Here is an 18,649-nt window from a genome sequence, read left to right as displayed (position 1 = left end):
TACGCTGTGCTGAGCTCTACCTGGCGTCGTCATTGGACAACGTCACTGTGACATCCACCTTCCTGATTCGCTGGCGTTGGTCATGTGACGCGACTGCTGAAAAACGGCGCGGACTTCCGCCTTGTATCACCTTTCATTAAAGAGTATAAAAGTATGAAAATACTGCAAATACTGATGCAAATACTGCCCATTGTGTAGTTATGATTGTCTTTAGGCTTGCCATCCTTCCACTTGCAAGTGGTAAGTGATATGCGCTGGGATCACACGCACAGCGGCTCAGTCCCGAATCACTGCTTGTGCACTTCACTCGCGCGCTCTGTGACCTGCGCAGGGCCGGAGTGTGCACCCTCCAGAGGGCACTCGCTGTTCACGGCGGAGTGATTTGGAGCGCAGGATGCCTGCGGAGCCGAGCGTATCCGTGTATTGGCGTTGCTATGTGCATGCGAATCGTGTATTGGCGTTGCTGTGTGCACACTAATCGTTTTAAAAACGTTAATCTGATGATCCGCTGATACGGTCTAATGTAAACATGGGCTAAATTGACCGTAGGTGTGAATGTGAGTGTGAATGGTTGTGTGTCTATGTGTCAGCCCTGTGATGACCTGGCGACTTGTCCAGGGTGTACCCCGCCTTTCGCCCGTAGTCAGCTGGGATAGGCTCCAGCTTGCCTGCGACCCTGTAGAAGGATGAAGCGGCTAGAGATAATGAGATGAGATGAGATGTTTTTACAAAGGATATGGCTACTGTAATTATAATTGTGTGTAAGAAGAAGAAGAAACCTTTATTCGTCACATGCACACTTCAAGCACAGTGAAATTCATCCTCTGCATTTAACCCATCTGAAGCAGTGAACACACGCACACACTTCCAGAACAGTGGGCAGCCACACTACAGCGCCCGGGGAGCAGTCAGGGGTCAGGTACCTTGCTCAAGGGCACCTCAGCCCAAGGCCACCCCACGTTAACCTAACTGCATGTCTTTGGACTGTGGAGGAAACCGGAGCACCCGGAAGAAACCCATGCAGACACGGGGAGAACATGCAAACTCCACACAGAAAGGCCCTCGCCGGCCGCTGGGTTCGAATCCGGAACCTTCTTGCTGTGAGGCGACCGTGCTAACCACCATGCCGCCTGTGGAAGTAGAAGTAGTTAAGGTGAAAATTTACGTTTATAGCTCTTTCTGGAGTGTTCAACTTGAGGACTATTGCATTTGATGCTCCAACAATAGTCAGCCATCATATGTACATCCCATCTACCCTGATAACGTTCTTCCATAACCTTCAAATAGTCTTCCTACAGTGGAATTTTGCTTATCTGGAAGAAAAAAACTTAACGTGCTAGAAAAAAAAACTGACTGCAATTTTGGAATCAGCATGCCAATTTTAGTTTTAATCAGCATAAAAATCTAACTCAACAGAAAATTTTTTTCAAATTGTTCCCCAGTGTTATTTCGCTGTAACAGTGCACCACATTGCGTTTTATTCTTTATATAATGCTCAGGTTGTATTCGATAACACTTTAAAGTTTTCAAGCACTAAAGATTGTCCAAAACTAAATCCAACGTTCTGCTAGGGCCGGATTTGGCCATCCTGTCTCATGTCCTGCACCTGGGACTGTAGTATCCTTATAGGCGGTGTAAACAAGTGAGTTTAGTAGTGTTACACGCTCCATCAGGCCCTCCAGAGGGAGCTGACCTGATTAACTCCATGGTGAGATCGATTGTCTCAAAATAACATTATGGAATGTTGTTGTTGTTGTTTTCATTTTGGAATTGATCTTTTACTAAAAGTATGAGTGGTGTGTGTTGTATGTACAGTGGTGCTTGAAAGTTTGTGAACCCTTTAGAATTTTCTATATTTCTGCATAAATATGACCTAAAACATCATCGGATTTTCACACAAGTCCTAAAAGTAGATAAAGAGAACCCAGTTAAACAAATGAGACCAAAATATTATACTTGGTCATTTATTTATTTATTGAGGAAAATGATCCAATATTACATATCTGTGAGTGGCAAAAGTATGTGAACCTCTAGGATTAGCAGTTAATTTGAAGGTGAAATTAGAGTCAGGTGTTTTCAATCAATGGAATGACAATCAGGTGTGAGTGGGCACCCGGTTTTATTTAAAGAACAGGGATCTATCGAAGTCTGATCTTCACAACACATGTTTGTGGAAGTGTATCATGGCACGAACAAAGGAGATTTCTGAGGACCTCAGAAAAAGCATTGTTGATGCTCATGAGGCTGGACAAGGTTACAAAACCATCTCTAAAGACTTTGGACTCCACCAATCCACAGTCAGACAGATTATGTACAAATGGAGGTGTGAAAGGGTACCGGTGCTGTCCCACTTCCACTAAGCATCACCACCAAATGAGTTCAACGAGAACGAAGATTTTAAAAGTAAATAAATGTGATTTATTTTACAATACGGAAAAGTAGTCAAAATACAAACAAAAGACTTTCAAAATAAAACCAAACGAGCCATCATAGGCATAACTAAATAAACACACCTAGAACTGGAAGGCAACCTCACAACAAGCTGCAACAACAGTGCTTACAGTTCACAGTTCTCAATTCTGCATTACAAGGGTCTCACCTCCATCAGAGCCTATCAAAACTAACTACCACAAAAAAAAAATACAGCCCTTTAAATATCCCACCAATTACCCTCTGATTGGCTGAGCCCACAATATACGGAGTGCTATGATTGGCTGAAATACAATGCACAGTAATACAATAATTGACAAGGATAGGAAAAATAATAATCCTATAATTGGCCAACTTACCTCCTAAACCCAGCCACCAATGAGAAACAGTGTAAATGAGTAAATAAATCCATTCACCACAAAAGTACAAACCAAAACAAATCAACATTGACAGTGAAGATTAAAAATGTCAACATTCCATTCACCATTAAAATGCATAACAAACATCTACCACTATACCTACATACATTTCCCATCCCCACAATTAACATAAATGACACAAACATCACAAAAGACACAACACTCACCCCTACAACCGGTAAACTTTCCCTAGCCCAAGGTGGAACTTAAAAACATTGCTCACCCGAGGCGCGCGCTTCCTACGGGGAATCCATGTCAGACGGACCAGGGAGACATCAGTGCTAATGAATGCAAGTGTGTGAGTTGTGAAGAAACCAATATCAACAACGGAATGGAAAATGAAGCAGAATCAGAAGTTATCTTACTGTTCGTTAGGATGTTTGAATTAAACTGCATTTAAACGGTAAGGTAACTGTGTTTATGATTTGTAATGTGTGCCGCTAATGATCAAAACTCACCGGATATATGCCACTACCAGTTCAATGGAGATACATGCAATTAGCATGCCGATGTAACTAACAGTGTGGTGCATTCTGGGTAATGTAGTGTAAGTAAAACAGGGACAATACGCAAACAAAACAAAAGACATAGACAAGCCATGGCCAATACATTGACACAAAGTCCACATGTTGTGCACAGGTTTAAAAAGTGTTCATACTTTTTACATTTCCTTCCCCCTCTGATGGCTCGGCACCAGGGTGACGAGACAGAAAGTCCGCAACAGGGTTTAACTTGCCGGCCCTGTACTTCACCTCAAACCTAAATGGTTGCAAAGCCAAAAACTACCTGGTCACCCGTGCATTGGAGTCCTTCATCTTCCCCAACCACTGCAGAGCCCTGTGGTCAGTTTCCAGAGTGAACTCCCTGCCCAGCAAATAGTATTTGAATGTGTCCAACGCCCACTTGACCGCCAGGCACTCCAACTCCACCACCGAATACCGGGTCTCACGTGGAAAAAGCTTTCGGCTTATATAAGCCACAGGTCTCTGATCCTCTGCCTCCCCCTGAAGCAGGACTGCCCCAAGCCCTACCCCAGAGGCATCAGTCTGCACTGTAAAGTGCTTATTAAAGTCCGGACTCTGCAGGACAGGTTCGCAGAGCAGTGCCCCTTTCAAATCCATGAACGCCCGCTCGTGCCTCTCCTCCCATGGCACAAAGTTCGATCCCGACTTCCTAGTCAGGTCCGTGAGAGGTGCAGCTCGAGCAGCGAAGTTGGGGATGAATCGCCGGTACCATCCCGCCAGACCCAGGAACGAGCGTACATCCTTCTTGGTCTGCGGTGTGGTGCAGTCACGGATGGCGTCCACTTTATCCTTCTGCGGACGAATCACCCCACTGCCCAAAACGTGCCCCAGATAGTGCACCTCCTGCTGGGCAAGAGCACACTTCTTGGGCTGGATGGTGAGGCCCGCCTGGTGCAACCGATGCAGCACCTCCCGCAAGTGTTCCAAGTGCTGCTCCCAGGTGGCACTATAAATGACAATATCATCCAGATAGGCTGCTGCAAAGGCCCCCGTGCCCTCCAGGACCTGGTCCATTAGCCTCTGGAAAGTGGCCGGTGCCCCTTGGAGACCAAAGGGCATTACCGTAAATTGGAACAGTCCCTGAGGGGTTCTAAAGGCAGTATATGGCTTAGCTCCTTCAGCCATTGGCACCTGCCAGTAACCCTTACATAAATCCACCGTGGTGATGTACCGAGCCTTCCCCAGCCGCTCAATGAGGTCCTCCAGCCTCGGCATGGGGTAGGCATCAAACTGTGACTGCGCATTCACCTGACGAAAGTCGACACAGAAGCGGAGGGTCCCATCCTTTTTAGGGACCAGGACAACCGGACTACTCCAACTGCTGCTTGACCGCTCGATGACCCCCAGGCGCTGCATCATGGCCAACTCCTCCTGGAGAACCGGCCGCAGGCGCTCAGGAACGCGGTACATCCGCTGCCTCACTGGCATGGAGTCCCTCAGCGGGACATCGTGCTCCACCAGAGACGTCCGGCCCGGCCAGTCCTGAAACAGACCCTCTGGAATAACTGCCCGCAACTCCTGCTGCTGCCGTGATGTAAGGTGGCTGTAGTCCAGCTCTGCCGAGGCCGCCCTGGACGGGAAGAACTGCCCGGATGGATCATCTTCCTCCGCCACCGCTCGCACCAACAGCTGATGGCTGAGTGGCAGGTCCCGTTCGTGCCACTCCTTCAACAAGTTGACGTGGAACGTCTGCTTTGTCTTTCGTCGCTCAGGCATCTCAATTTCATAATTCACTGGGCCCAGCTGACGACACACACGGTAAGGCCCCTGCCACTTGGCCAAGAGCTTGTTCTCTGAGGTTGGCAGGAGCAGGAGAACCTTCTGGCCTGGCTGCAGAGTCCGCTGCCTGGCTCTCTGGTCGTACCACTTGGCCTGCGTCTGCTGGGCACGCTGCATGTTGTCCTTGACCAGGTCTGCCAGCTCCTCCATCTTGTCCCGCATGTGTAGGACATAGCTGATGACGCTGCGGCCCCCTTCTGGTCGAGGATTTTCCCAGGCCTCTCTCAGGAGGTCCAACGGCCCCCTCACCTGGCGGCCATACAAAAGTTCAAAGGGGGAAAATCCAGTGGATGCTTGGGGCACCTCCCGATAGGCAAATAGAAGATAGGGCAGCCACTGGTCCCAATCCTTTGCATTTGCCGCCACAAACTTCCGCAGCATACTTTTCAGCGTACGGTTATACCTCTCCACCAACCCATCAGTCTGGGGGTGGTAGGGAGTGGTCCTAATACCCTTAATGCCTAACAGACTGTACATTTGTCTGAGTGTTTTTGCCAAAAAGTTTGTGCCTTGGTCTGTAAGCACTTCCTGTGGTAAGCCTACACGTGAAAACAACTGTAGTAATGTACGTGCAATGGCGCCTGCCGTGACTTTGCGCAATGGGAATGCCTCAGGGTATCGCGTTGCGTAATCACATACTACCAGTATGAATCTGTGACCAGACTGTGTGCGTTCTAGTGGTCCTACAATGTCGACTGCTATGTGGTGAAATGGAATGCCTATAATGGGTAGTGACATGAGTGGTGAGGGTTTGACCTTGTTGCTGCTGGCTAGCTGGCATGTGGGGCAACTCCTACAATACTGCTGGACATCTACGTACAACCCTGGCCAGTGGAAACGTGCGGCTATCCTCTCCAGGGTCTTCACACTACCTAGATGTCCTGCCCATGGAATGTCATGGCTCAATGCTAGCACTTTCGCTCTCAAAGTCTTTGGCACCACAAGCTGCTCTACTCTGCCCCCTTCTGGTTGGTAATAGAGCAGGCCCTCCCTCACAAAATAGTACTCCCCAGTTAACTCTTTGGCTACACCAGTTTTGACTCCATCAATTTCAACCACTTTCTTAAAAACATCCTTCAAAGAAACATCACCCTTCTGCAAAATAGCAAAATCACTGGGTAACTCCCAAAATCCAGCCCCCGGTAACTCTTGACCCGCCCCCTCTAGTGGCATGTTTTGCACTGTGCCCAACATCTTCTCTCTCCTCCTCTGCCTGCGGGTTTTTAGAACTTTGGGCTGCTTTGGGGGGTCAATCTCTGTGTTGCTGTATGGCATGAGGTCTAGGAGGCTTTTGTTCACAGCCTGCCCAGGGGTTTCCACTGCACCCCCCTTCACTTGGGCTCTGGTCACCACCATGCTAACTGACTTTGAGGCCTGCACCAGTTCAGGTAGTATCAGCACATCCTGGCCCAACACCACAGGATGGCTTAACCCCTTCACTACCCCAGCAGCTAGCCTATAGGCCTGACCTCCAACCTCCACACATACATCTGCAACCGGATAAGTATGCTCATCCCCATTTACACAGCACACCCGCAGTTTCCTTTCCCCCAAGGCTTCATGGGCCTCCACTAGATGGGGCTGTACAAGGGTTTGGGTGCTACCAGTATCCAGCAATGCTACAGTAGAATGGCCATTAACAACAACAGGGGCGGTCTGTACTTTCCCCAAACAATCTCCCTGCTCCCCCCCCGGCCCAGGTAGCCCACACATACCTGTCCCCTTGGCTACTCGAACGGGGCAATTTCTGGCTATGTGTCCTGCCTGACTACAAAAATGGCACACAAAAGGGACTCTAGCAGGTGTATTGGTGGATGTCGTAGGTGGTTTACCGGGTGTGGTAGGTGTTGTATATATCCTACGCTGTGCAGAGTGTGTACTAGGGTGTGTGGTGGTGTCTGTAGGCCTACCCTGCCCAGATGTACCAGGACCAACTCCACTACCAAACCCCCCAGGTTTACCTCCAGCCACTGGTCGGTTGGCCCTCTGGAGCCTGAAGGTCTTGGGTCCACGTCTGGCCGACAGGAACGCCTCCACCCACTCTGCAGCTTGCTGGCCTGTTGTCGGTCTGTGCTCCTTCACCCACACCCGCACATCTGGGGCCAAGGAACGCAGATACTGCTCCAAAATGATGATTTCCCCAACGTCTTCCACAGTCTTCCCTGCTGGCTTGATCCACTTCTTGTAGAGGTCCTTCAGCCGATGATAGAGCTCCCTGGGCGTCTCCCCTGGGCAGATGTCTGGCTCACGGAACCTCTCCCTGTAGATCTCCTCATTGATGTCGTATTTCATGAGTATGGCCTCTTTGACTTTGCTGTAGTCCATCGCCTCATCACCGTCCATTGCTACATAAGCCGCGCGTGCCCGGCCCGTCAGGTACGGGATCAGGTACACGGCCCAGTCTGTTTGTGGCCACCTGTAGGCCACGGCAAGCCTCTCAAAAGTGGTGAGATACTGTTCGATGTCGTCACCTTCTTCCAACTTTGGAACAGCTGCTCGCGTCCAGGCTACTGGTGTTGCTGCTGGTGCTGGTGCTGGTGGTGGGATGCACGGTGCTGCTGGGGCAAGCTGGTCTGCATGTTGGTCCTCTGGCGCAGCTGGCTCTTCTACTGGGAACGGAGGTTCCTCATCCTCCTCCCTCTGGTCGTAACCCTGTTCGGTTCGCCGCTGACCTCCAACACTGGCAGTCCTTCGCCCCTCCTCCAGATCCTCCCGAAGCTGGTTCATCTGTATCTGCACCCTGCGCCACCTCTGCTCCTGTCTGATTGACTCCTTCTCCTGGGCCGCCACTGACTTCTGGATGAGCTGGAAGAGGGCTTGCAGGCCTGGAGTCTCTGGCTCTCCCGCCAAAATGACCTCTTTCACCCCTCCTGTAGCTCCAACTTCACCCTCGTCAATTGGCTCGTTCATCGCACTGGTTTGCCTTGTTAGGCGCCGATACATGACCCACTGGTGGTGAGCTTTCTCCTGTGCTCCACCTGAAGAGCATTAGGATCCCACTTCTGACACCAAAATGTGAAAGGGTACCGGTGCTGTCCCACTTCCACTAAGCATCACCACCAAATGAGTTCAACGAGAACGAAGATTTTAAAAGTAAATAAATGTGATTTATTTTACAATACGGAAAAGTAGTCAAAATACAAACAAAAGACTTTCAAAATAAAACCAAACGAGCCATCATAGGCATAACTAAATAAACACACCTAGAACTGGAAGGCAACCTCACAACAAGCTGCAACAACAGTGCTTACAGTTCACAGTTCTCAATTCTGCATTACAAGGGTCTCACCTCCATCAGAGCCTATCAAAACTAACTACCACAAAAAAAAAATACAGCCCTTTAAATATCCCACCAATTACCCTCTGATTGGCTGAGCCCACAATATACGGAGTGCTATGATTGGCTGAAATACAATGCACAGTAATACAATAATTGACAAGGATAGGAAAAATAATAATCCTATAATTGGCCAACTTACCTCCTAAACCCAGCCACCAATGAGAAACAGTGTAAATGAGTAAATAAATCCATTCACCACAAAAGTACAAACCAAAACAAATCAACATTGACAGTGAAGATTAAAAATGTCAACATTCCATTCACCATTAAAATGCATAACAAACATCTACCACTATACCTACATACATTTCCCATCCCCACAATTAACATAAATGACACAAACATCACAAAAGACACAACACTCACCCCTACAACCGGTAAACTTTCCCTAGCCCAAGGTGGAACTTAAAAACATTGCTCACCCGAGGCGCGCGCTTCCTACGGGGAATCCATGTCAGACGGACCAGGGAGACATCAGTGCTAATGAATGCAAGTGTGTGAGTTGTGAAGAAACCAATATCAACAACGGAATGGAAAATGAAGCAGAATCAGAAGTTATCTTACTGTTCGTTAGGATGTTTGAATTAAACTGCATTTAAACGGTAAGGTAACTGTGTTTATGATTTGTAATGTGTGCCGCTAATGATCAAAACTCACCGGATATATGCCACTACCAGTTCAATGGAGATACATGCAATTAGCATGCCGATGTAACTAACAGTGTGGTGCATTCTGGGTAATGTAGTGTAAGTAAAACAGGGACAATACGCAAACAAAACAAAAGACATAGACAAGCCATGGCCAATACATTGACACAAAGTCCACATGTTGTGCACAGGTTTAAAAAGTGTTCATACTTTTTACAGGAGGAAATTCAAGACCATTGTTACCCTCCCCAGGAGTGGTCGACCAACAAAGATCACTCCAAGAGCAAGGTGTGTAATAGTTGGTGAGGTCACAAAGAACCCCAGGGTAACTTCGCAGCAACTGAAGGCCTCTCTCACATTGGCTAATGTTAATGTTCATGAGTTCACCATCAGGACAACACTGAACAACAATGGTGTGCATGGCAGGGTTGCAAGGAGAAAGCCACTGCTCTCCAAAAAAAACATTGCTGCTCGTCTGAAGCTTGCTAAAGATCACATGGACAAGCCAGAAGGCTATTGGAAAAATGTTTTGTGGATGGATGAGACCAAAATAGAACTTTTGGGTTTAAATGAGAAGTGTTATGTTTGAAGAAAGAAAAACACTGCATTCCAGCATAAGAACCTTATCCCATCTGTGAAACATGGTGGTGGTAGGATCATGGTTTGGGCCTGTTTTGCTGCATCTGGGCCAGGACGGCTTGCCATCATTGATTGAACAGTGAATTCTGAATTATACCAGCGAATTCTAAAGGAAAATGTCAGGACATCTGTCCATGAACTGAATCTCAAGAGAAGGTGGGTCATGCAGCAAGACAACGACCCTAAGCACACAAGTCGTTCTACCAAAGAATGGTTAAAGAAGAATTTTGGAATGGCCAAGTCAAAGTCCTGACCTTAATCCAGTCAAAATGTTGTGGAAGAACCTGAAGCGAGCAGTTCATGTGAGGAAACCCACCAACATCCCAGAGTTGAAGCTGTTCTGTACGGAGGAACGGGCTAAAATTCCTCCAAGTCGGTGTGCAGGACTGATCAACAGTTACCGGAAACGTTTAGTTGCAGTTATTGCTGCACAAGGGGGTCACACCACATACTTTTGCCACTCACAGATACGTAATATTGGATCATTTTCCTCAGTAAATAAGTATAATATTTTGGTCTCATTTGTTTAACTGGGTTCTCTTTATCTACTTTTAGGACTTGTGTGAAAATCCGATGATGTTTTAGGTCATATTTATGCAGAAATATAGAAAATTCTAAAGGGTTCACAAACTTTCAAGCACCACTGTATTTCATATTCAAATGTGTATGAGTGGGATAATAATTGGAGAGGAGGTGCGTGTGTGTGTGTGTGTGTGTGTGTGTGTGTGTGTGTGTGTGTGTGTGTGAGGTCACGGGATGACAAAACGCCAACCTTCTGGCTTTTCATAGAGCAGTTTGTGTCTGTTTTTGAGGGTTGTAAAGATGGAGAAGTGAAATGTTGGAGGGTAGTTTCAGATTATTAAAAAAAAAGGGGGGGGGGGGAAGGAAAGAAAGAAAGAAAGCTAGCCTGCAAGGGTGCTCCTGCAGAGTAGAGCTGGGAGATTTCAGGCCGGGTCCAGAGGAGTCGGAAACACTCTGCATCAACCTGACAAATTCACACTGACACCACGCTCTGGAGGAAAGAACAGCAGCCCGGGAGGAGGAGGAGGAGAAGGAGGAAGGACGCTGCGGGGTGGAGGAGCGTGTGACCTCGGTTAATGCTAGTCAAGCTCTTCTCTGTACAGCTCTGAGAGCCTGGAGTACAATTAATTTGATTATCATATGGCCAACTGCAGGTGACAGCAGGGGATTACAGAGATATGAAATATTTATTACTCTGCATTTAGTCGACTTTCATCAGGTTTTGCACGAAGGGAGGCTCGAACATTCTCTCCTCTTGTTTGCAATCTAAAAGAAAAGAATTCTGATGTCTAAAAGTAAGTGGATTTTTTTTTTCTAGGGAAAAAAAAAACCATCAAGCACAAGTCAAAGCTTTCGAGTGACAGCTGAAGTGCATTTAAGGCATCAAAAGAACAAGCTGTCACCTCATACTCATGAATAAGCTCATTTTTAAGCGTGTTTTTCATATTCGAGCTTTATGTTCATTCACCTTGTGGTTATTTGTGTCGAGGCATGTCAAAAAAAAAAAGAGTCACACGCGCACACGGTGCGCATGCAGGGTTATTGAAAAACTAATTACATAGGCGTGGAGGTTAGTGTGTTTGCCTGCTTTCTGCCTGATTTATTCCTATTTGGACTGTGTTACAGGTCTCCACGGAGAGCGCGATGCCCCTCGCTAGCTGTCCTTGCCAGAGTGCCATTGACATGATGACTGAGGAGACGGTCTATGCTGATAAAACCCAAGACGTACAGGAGGAATTTGCATCAAATGGTGACCTTAGCTGTCACTCTGAGATGCGTGCATGTTGTGTGTGTCATGTGCTTCGGGGTATAGACATGGGTCGGGTTCTGGTTTTCTGCGCATTACGGTTATTTCTTTGCTTTTCCATGCAGCAAGTGATTCCTGATGATCTTTACTGCGCATAAATATGCACTGATTGTCATATTTCCTTGTTGTTAAAGTGTTGTGCGAAGAATACAGCCTGTAATCTTAATCACACTAATCATAGGTTCAGTCTGGAAGTGGAAGGTTTTGATTGCTTCGTTTGGTGGTTGTGGATTCGTTTTGCTGCAGGTTCCTTTCAAGGATGAGGTCTTGAATTGAATTAGTTTGTTGTCAGTATTTATCTAGGATTTGTAACTTGTGTGTTATTTAACAATTATTCGCCGAAGGCGACGTGAATATCGGTGAATAATAACAGAAGTCGAGATTATTATTCACTGATATTCACTGAGCCTGAGGCGGATAATCATTGTAGTATAAATACGCAAGCGATTATTTAAAAAAATAGTTTATTTCAAACTTCAAAAACCGCATGCAAATGTCATCAAGGCGTAGCACAGACTTGTCACTTATCGATGCCGAGTCACATAAAATACTTTGGTTTGAAACAGATAAAATAAATCACAATCCCACCTTACCTTTGAATAGTTTTAGACCAAACTTGGTAGCATCTTTAGTGCTTTAAAGGGCTGATGACACGAACATGACTCTATGCAATTTCTTAAATAAGCTATACAACATGTTAGATTTCTGTTATAATTACGTGAAAAGAAGCTGTTGTTACGCGAATATCCAACTTTTAATTGCACAGCGCAAGAAAACTGGGTCCGTGGCTCGCGGCGATGTTGTGACGTCAGCGGGAGAACACGCTGCGGTTCACTGGCTGTTCTACTCTGGTTCTACTCAATGGAAATGGCGCATGAAAACGCCGGTGAACTCTCTAGTGCTAGCTCTTCCTCTTCTGGGAGTCTAGAATTGTGTTGATCTCTTCCGAATAGAATCTATGATAGCCTACCCTCTTTACCCTTTGCCTCTCGTTGCTAGGCGGCAGTTACATGAAAGCCGCAAGCTTTCACAAGCAAATACACGACTGATATCACGCCGACTTTATGATTACATTTATGATTATCATGTAGAATCTATAGCTCTACGTACCTTTATCTTATGTCGTTTCACAACACATGTTCTGACAGGAGGACTGTCTTTGGATCCGGCATAGCTACTAGTAGACCCCCTCCGGAATACAGGCAGTGTTGCCAGATTGGGAGGTTTCCCGCCCAGTTGGGCGGTTTCAAGTGCATTTTGGTGGGTTTTGAACATATTTTGGGCTGGAAAAATTCAGCAGTATCTGGCAACAGCAGTATCTGGCAACAGATACTGCTGACGTTTTCCAGCCCAAAATATGTTCAAAATCCACCAAAATGCACTTGAAACCGCCCAACTGGGCGGGAAACCTCCCAATCTGGCAACACTGTGTAGGCACTGCTGATGGTAGTAACACACGTTTGTGCTGAACTGAACACCCAAGAGATTCTTTTAAGCTGGGAAGGGTGTCAAAAGAATCCAAATCGAAGTGTTCAGAGCACAGGACGGATGTTGGTGAGGGCTCCCACTTGTCACGAGTGCGCCTGACTTGCTTCACCCACTTCGCATGCAGCTCGGGATCTCTGGGAAACTTGAATAAACTTACCCCATCCTTGTGGGTTTTGGAGCAAAAGCCGGTAACACAATGCGAAGGCATAATAACTATATATAATGTATAATAATAATACTAATAATGACAAACTGAACACCTGTTGCATCAACAACAAACTGGTAAGTTAGGAGGAAGGTTCTTTCGCTGACGTCATATAGCTCCTCCTCTTCTTTCGTCTCCTGGGTGCTGCAGCCCCGTCAAATTTGCCCAAATAGCCGCGTTTTTTATCATAACTTGTAAAATAGGTGCCTTCGTGAATTAAAATATGGATCATCGGGAATTACTTTTTATGTTATAAAACATCGCCAAAGATGTCAAAAACGTGTCATCAGCACTTTAAGGAACTGCACTTTCTTTCATCATTTGTAATTCTTCCTCACTTACCGTGACGAAGCAATTGGCCTCCATTTTGCCGAGTCGCTCGAGGTGATTATCGAGAATTATTCTATCCACATTCACTGGATATGAGCAATCATGCACTCTGATTGGCTACTCTACTACTAGGCTATCAGCTCATATACCATGAGTAGAGAAAAGCAAAATGGCGGAGCATGTTGCTGAACCAACCGAGGACGAAATATAAACTCTACTCGAAAACAAAACCCCAAAAGAATACAAACAAGAAGACCGAGTCATCTATATCCCTGCCCTATATACCAAGTTTCACATTTTTCAAGTTCTGCTGCAGGAAACCAGCCCTACCTCTTTACACTGACCTCAGCAGCTCATGGCATAAACCCACCGGACCTTTGGTCCAGGGGAGCTAAAAGTTAACATTTCTCACATTTCTTAGTATCAAAAGGCACAAATACATTACTTGATCAATACATAATACAACTTTCAAGCCCATACCACTCATAGCTTTCAAGTTCTGCTCCGGAAACAAAACCTACCCCTAAGACTAACCTGAGAGACTAAGTCTGAAATTGTTTCCATGGAAACATCTCATCTCATTATCTGTAGCCGCTTTATCCTGTTCTATAGGGTCGCAGGCAAGCTGGAGCCTATCCCAGCTGACTACGGGCGAAAGGGGGGTACACCCTGGACAAGTCGCCAGGTCATCACAGGGCTAACACATAGACACAGACAACCATTCACACTCACATTCACACCTACGGTCAATTTAGAGTCACCAGTTAACCTAACCTGCATGTCTTTGGACTGTGGGGGAAACCGGAGCACCCGGAGGAAACCCACGCGGACACGGGGAGAACATGCAAACTCCGCACAGAAAGGCCCTCGCCGGCCACGGGGCTCGAACCCGGACCTTCTTGCTGTGAGGCGACAGCGCTAACCACTACACCACCGTGCCGCCCTCCATGGAAACATGAAAAATTTAAATTTCTCAAATTTCTTAGTATGAAAAGACACATCTACATCACCTTGTTAACATGTATACCAAGTTTCAAATCTGTATCATGAATAGTTTTGGGTATATGCTCCGGAAACGAACACTGCTCTTAGAAACTAAGTCAAAATCTATTTTTTATGTAAAAATTTGAAACATAATTTTTTTAAAAAATCCAAAATAGCAAAAGGCGCCAGTTGACTTGACATGTTGCTTGATATATACACACACACGTTTCATGACGATATCTTCAGTAGTTTTAAAGATATGGCCCGGAAACGAAAATGTGACCGGACGGACGGAACCTGAAAAAATATGGAATAAATATGGAATAAAAGTATTTGATGGTAAGAATGTATCTTTTTTATTTTTTAAGAATTATTATTATCGCATTCTTCGCAAATTCCTACTGTCATTTTGCCAGTTTGTTTACATTCTAAGCAGAAATGATTTTGTCGGATGTTTTGTGTAAAGTTTTTATTTATCAAATTTGCAAAAAATAAAAATGCTCTGTTTCTCAAAATCCAGTGAATGTTGATAGCATAAAACAATTATTCCACTCAACCTCTTCGTACATGGCTTATAGCCAACTCGGTGCTACGGTACGCGCCACATCGGCTATCAGCTCATGTACGACTCGATTTCGTGGAATAACTGTTAATTATATATATTTTTTTCTTTGTTGAGTATCATAAGCATTAGTCTTAGATTACGTCGAGCGATCCACTGAACAAGTTCCTGGGAATGTGCTGTTACTATAGAAACAGTGACGTGTTAGAACGAACACATTAATATAAGTTGATGTTGGCAAGTTGAATTACAGCAGTCAGTACTGTCAGAGCTGCTGTTATAGAAAAATAATCAACACCTTCTAACTAATCAGATTCGAGAATTCAACAGCGCAGCGCTCCAAGATGAAACGATCGTTCGTGGTAGTCACATAGACCCTACTGATGCAGTAAATAGAGGTTTGGGTGAAAAAAACGGGAATTATAAACGTCACTCATAAGTAACTATTCTATCTTACACAACACATGCAGTGTACAGCATTATTTCATTTTTGTTTACCTTTACAAGAAGGAATATACAGTACTGTGCAAATTTCCCAAAAGGGGAAGCCGTGGCCTAATGGTTAGAGAAGCAGCGTTGGGACCAAAAGGTCACTGGTTTGATTCCCTGGACCAGCAGGACTGGCAAGAATGGTAGTGTACCTTGTGTCTGATTAGCCAAAGAAAAGCTGATGATGTGATCATCAGTTCGGGTGGGGCCCGACTAAACGTGCAAAAGTCTTAGGCCCTGTCCACACGGCAACGGATTCAGGTGAATCTGATAAAATTGTTTATCGTTTCGGCCTGGCGTCCACACGGCACCGGCGTTTTGGGTGCCCCAAAACGATATTTTTTGAGAACGGGTTCCAGAGTGGAAAAATCTGGTAACGGCGCCGTTGCGAAGTCGTCTGGATGAGTAGAACGGATTTGTTTACGATGACGTCACAACCACATGACTAGAACAAGCAGCACTCGCTGTTTTGTATGAACCACTGCATTGCATTCACTTTTGTATACAGCTTTTCTTTTAAATAAACAAGTAACTGAACCATTTCTTGAATTTCTTTTTTTTATTGGATAAGACTGCTTTTCAAAATGTTCACACACAATAAGAAAATTAAGTTATATAAAACTATGCATACTAATAAAACTAATTTGTACACACAGAAGGCACGATTTCCTCACGTAGTCGCAGCCATCTTCTTCTTGTTGTTGTGTGCTTGTTCCTGTGAGTGCTTCACGCCGGGTAGAGGAAGGGGTTTATGCGCATGCGTCCTACTTCTTCTATTGTTCTGGTGTCTCCGATGGGACCGTCTTACAGCGCACGTAGAGGTGTGGCATGTGTATTGCATCGTTTTCAGCAAGCGTTGCGTTGCCATATGTACCTGATATTTTACTGATCCGTTGCCCATGTGGACGCGATGTTTTTTTTTAAATAAAATCTCGATGCTGTTGTCGTGTGGCTGTAGCCTTAGGCACCCTATTTTTTTTCATACAAACTTTGTTATAGATTTCTATTTTATGACTTCTACATTATCGACTCAGTACAAAAACATTTTAGAGTTCCAAACATTCATTTTCCAGCACAAAATTAAATGTTATTGAAAAAAAATTGTATCCGAGCAGCATATTACATAAGAGAGCACTTTTCAGATGAAAAAAGAAAACATAATGAAGGCTACTGGGTTTTGGGGCAAAATGAAGAAGCGAGTGTGACAGTCACAAGTGTCCAGAAGAACCGTGGCTGGTTCTGTAAGACGCTCAGTAAAACCTACAGCTCATTTCCACATAAAACTGCACTCACTGGACCTGAGATGACGATTTTTTTTTTTTAAAGCAAAGGGTCGTCTCACACCAAATATCGACTTTTGTTTCATTTATTATGGCTTACTGTTTGTAGTATTTTTTTAAATGTCGAAACATTTTATTTCATTATGTTTAAGCCATCTTTTGGTCTCCAGCATTTCTTTACATGTGCCTAAGACTTTTGCACAGCACTGTGTGTATTTTACTTCTGCTAGAATTGTTTCACCCCAACCCTGTATTTTTTTTTTTTTTAATTTATCATTATTATTTTTTTGCAGCGTGCCAGTTTATGAGCTCAGCCAGAAGTTCTGCAGGTTATCAGTGGATCACTGGAATCACTGGCCATTCCTCTGAGCACACAGATATCCAGAGTCAGACGCAGCATGCCTTCACTGTGCTGCAAGGTAACCAGCTATAGCGCTCCGGCTCACAGAGCCAAATAAATAAATAATCATGAAAGATAGCGTCATAGAAATACAAGCAGAAGCCTTTGTCACATGTACACTACCGTTCAAAAGTTTGGGGTCACTTTGAAATGTCCTTATTTAATTTTGAAAGAAAAGCACTGTTCTTTTCAATGAAGATCACTTTAAACTAATCAGAAATCCACTCTATACATTGCTAATGTGGTAAATGACTATTCTAGCTGCAAATGTCTGGTTTTTGGTGCAATATCTCCATAGGTGTATAGAGGCCCATTTCCAGCAACTCTCACTCCAGTGTTCTAATGGTACAATGTGTTTGCTCATTGCCTCAGAAGGCTAATGGATGATTAGAAAACCCTTGTACAATCATGTTAGCACAGCTGAAAACAGTTGAGCTCTTTAGAGAAGCTATAAAACTGACCTTCCTTTGAGCAGATTGAGTTTCTGGAGCATCACATTTGTGGGGTCGATTAAATGCTCAAAATGGCCAGAAAAATGCCTCGACTATATTTAGGATGCAGTGCTGCAGCACAGCAACCTATGGGCTCCCCTAGGGGAGCCCATAGGTTGCAGTGCAAAGCACTGCAACTATTGTTCTTCTACGTATTTCTTCTTCTTCTTCTTCTTATTCCTACGCAAATTTTGATTTCGAATAACTCAATAACCGTACGTCGCACACAGACAAACAATATATCAAAACGTGCGGCTCGATCGGACTCGCTATGCTATTACTTTTCTCTATAGAATACGATTTTTTCGCGACGTAGTCGCGAAAAAATCGCCCCAAAAAACCCCATTCATTTCTATGGAATTAATTGAAAAAAAAGCACTTTTTCAATGTTTTTCAAACATCCACTGCTCTGGCATGCTTTCACCTAGAGACATGATTCAAACTCTAAAACGTAGGAAAACTTCTCCTCTGTGGATCTGGCATTCAACTTTTCTGCTAGGTTTTACACTTTCGGATCAGGCCCGGTTCAAACGCCATGTGGTTTCTGGGAGAAAATCCGGCTTTTGAATGGGTGTCTATTGCGTTACACACCAGTGAGGGTCGTTAAGCTTAGAGTGTAGGCGGCTTCAAAAAAAAGCTCAAACTTTCTCGCTTAAACCGTGTTTTCAGCCACAAATTTCACTCTACAGACATGATTTTCTCAAAAGTAGTAGGAAAACTTGTCCTGATTCACACAATGTGTCTACCTAAACGATAGGATTTACGGTTTTTGAATGACAAGCCTCAAAGTGAGGAGAGCACAGGTGAGCGGCCT

The 18,649-nt window shown here is 45.0% G+C and overlaps 1 protein-coding gene across 3 annotated transcripts in view; it reads left to right on the top strand.

Annotated features, from left to right (window-relative positions):
• The window catches only part of dph6 (diphthamine biosynthesis 6), a 206,038-nt gene that overhangs the window by 100,031 nt on the left and 87,358 nt on the right, over positions 1-18,649 (top strand). For 2 of the 3 annotated variants that reach the window (XM_060934603.1, XM_060934601.1), the window contains exons 9-10: positions 11,426-11,549; positions 17,238-17,363. In XM_060934603.1, coding sequence (XP_060790586.1) covers positions 11,426-11,549; positions 17,238-17,363 — 250 coding nt within the window. The remainder of the gene's footprint in view (positions 1-11,425; positions 11,550-17,237; positions 17,364-18,649) is intronic. The other variant, XM_060934602.1, reaches the window with a different exon arrangement.

The sequence above is a fragment of the Neoarius graeffei genome, chromosome 11 (assembly GCF_027579695.1).
Source record: "Neoarius graeffei isolate fNeoGra1 chromosome 11, fNeoGra1.pri, whole genome shotgun sequence".
NCBI lineage: Eukaryota > Metazoa > Chordata > Actinopteri > Siluriformes > Ariidae > Neoarius > Neoarius graeffei.
This window is presented reverse-complemented; position numbering and strand designations above follow the sequence as displayed.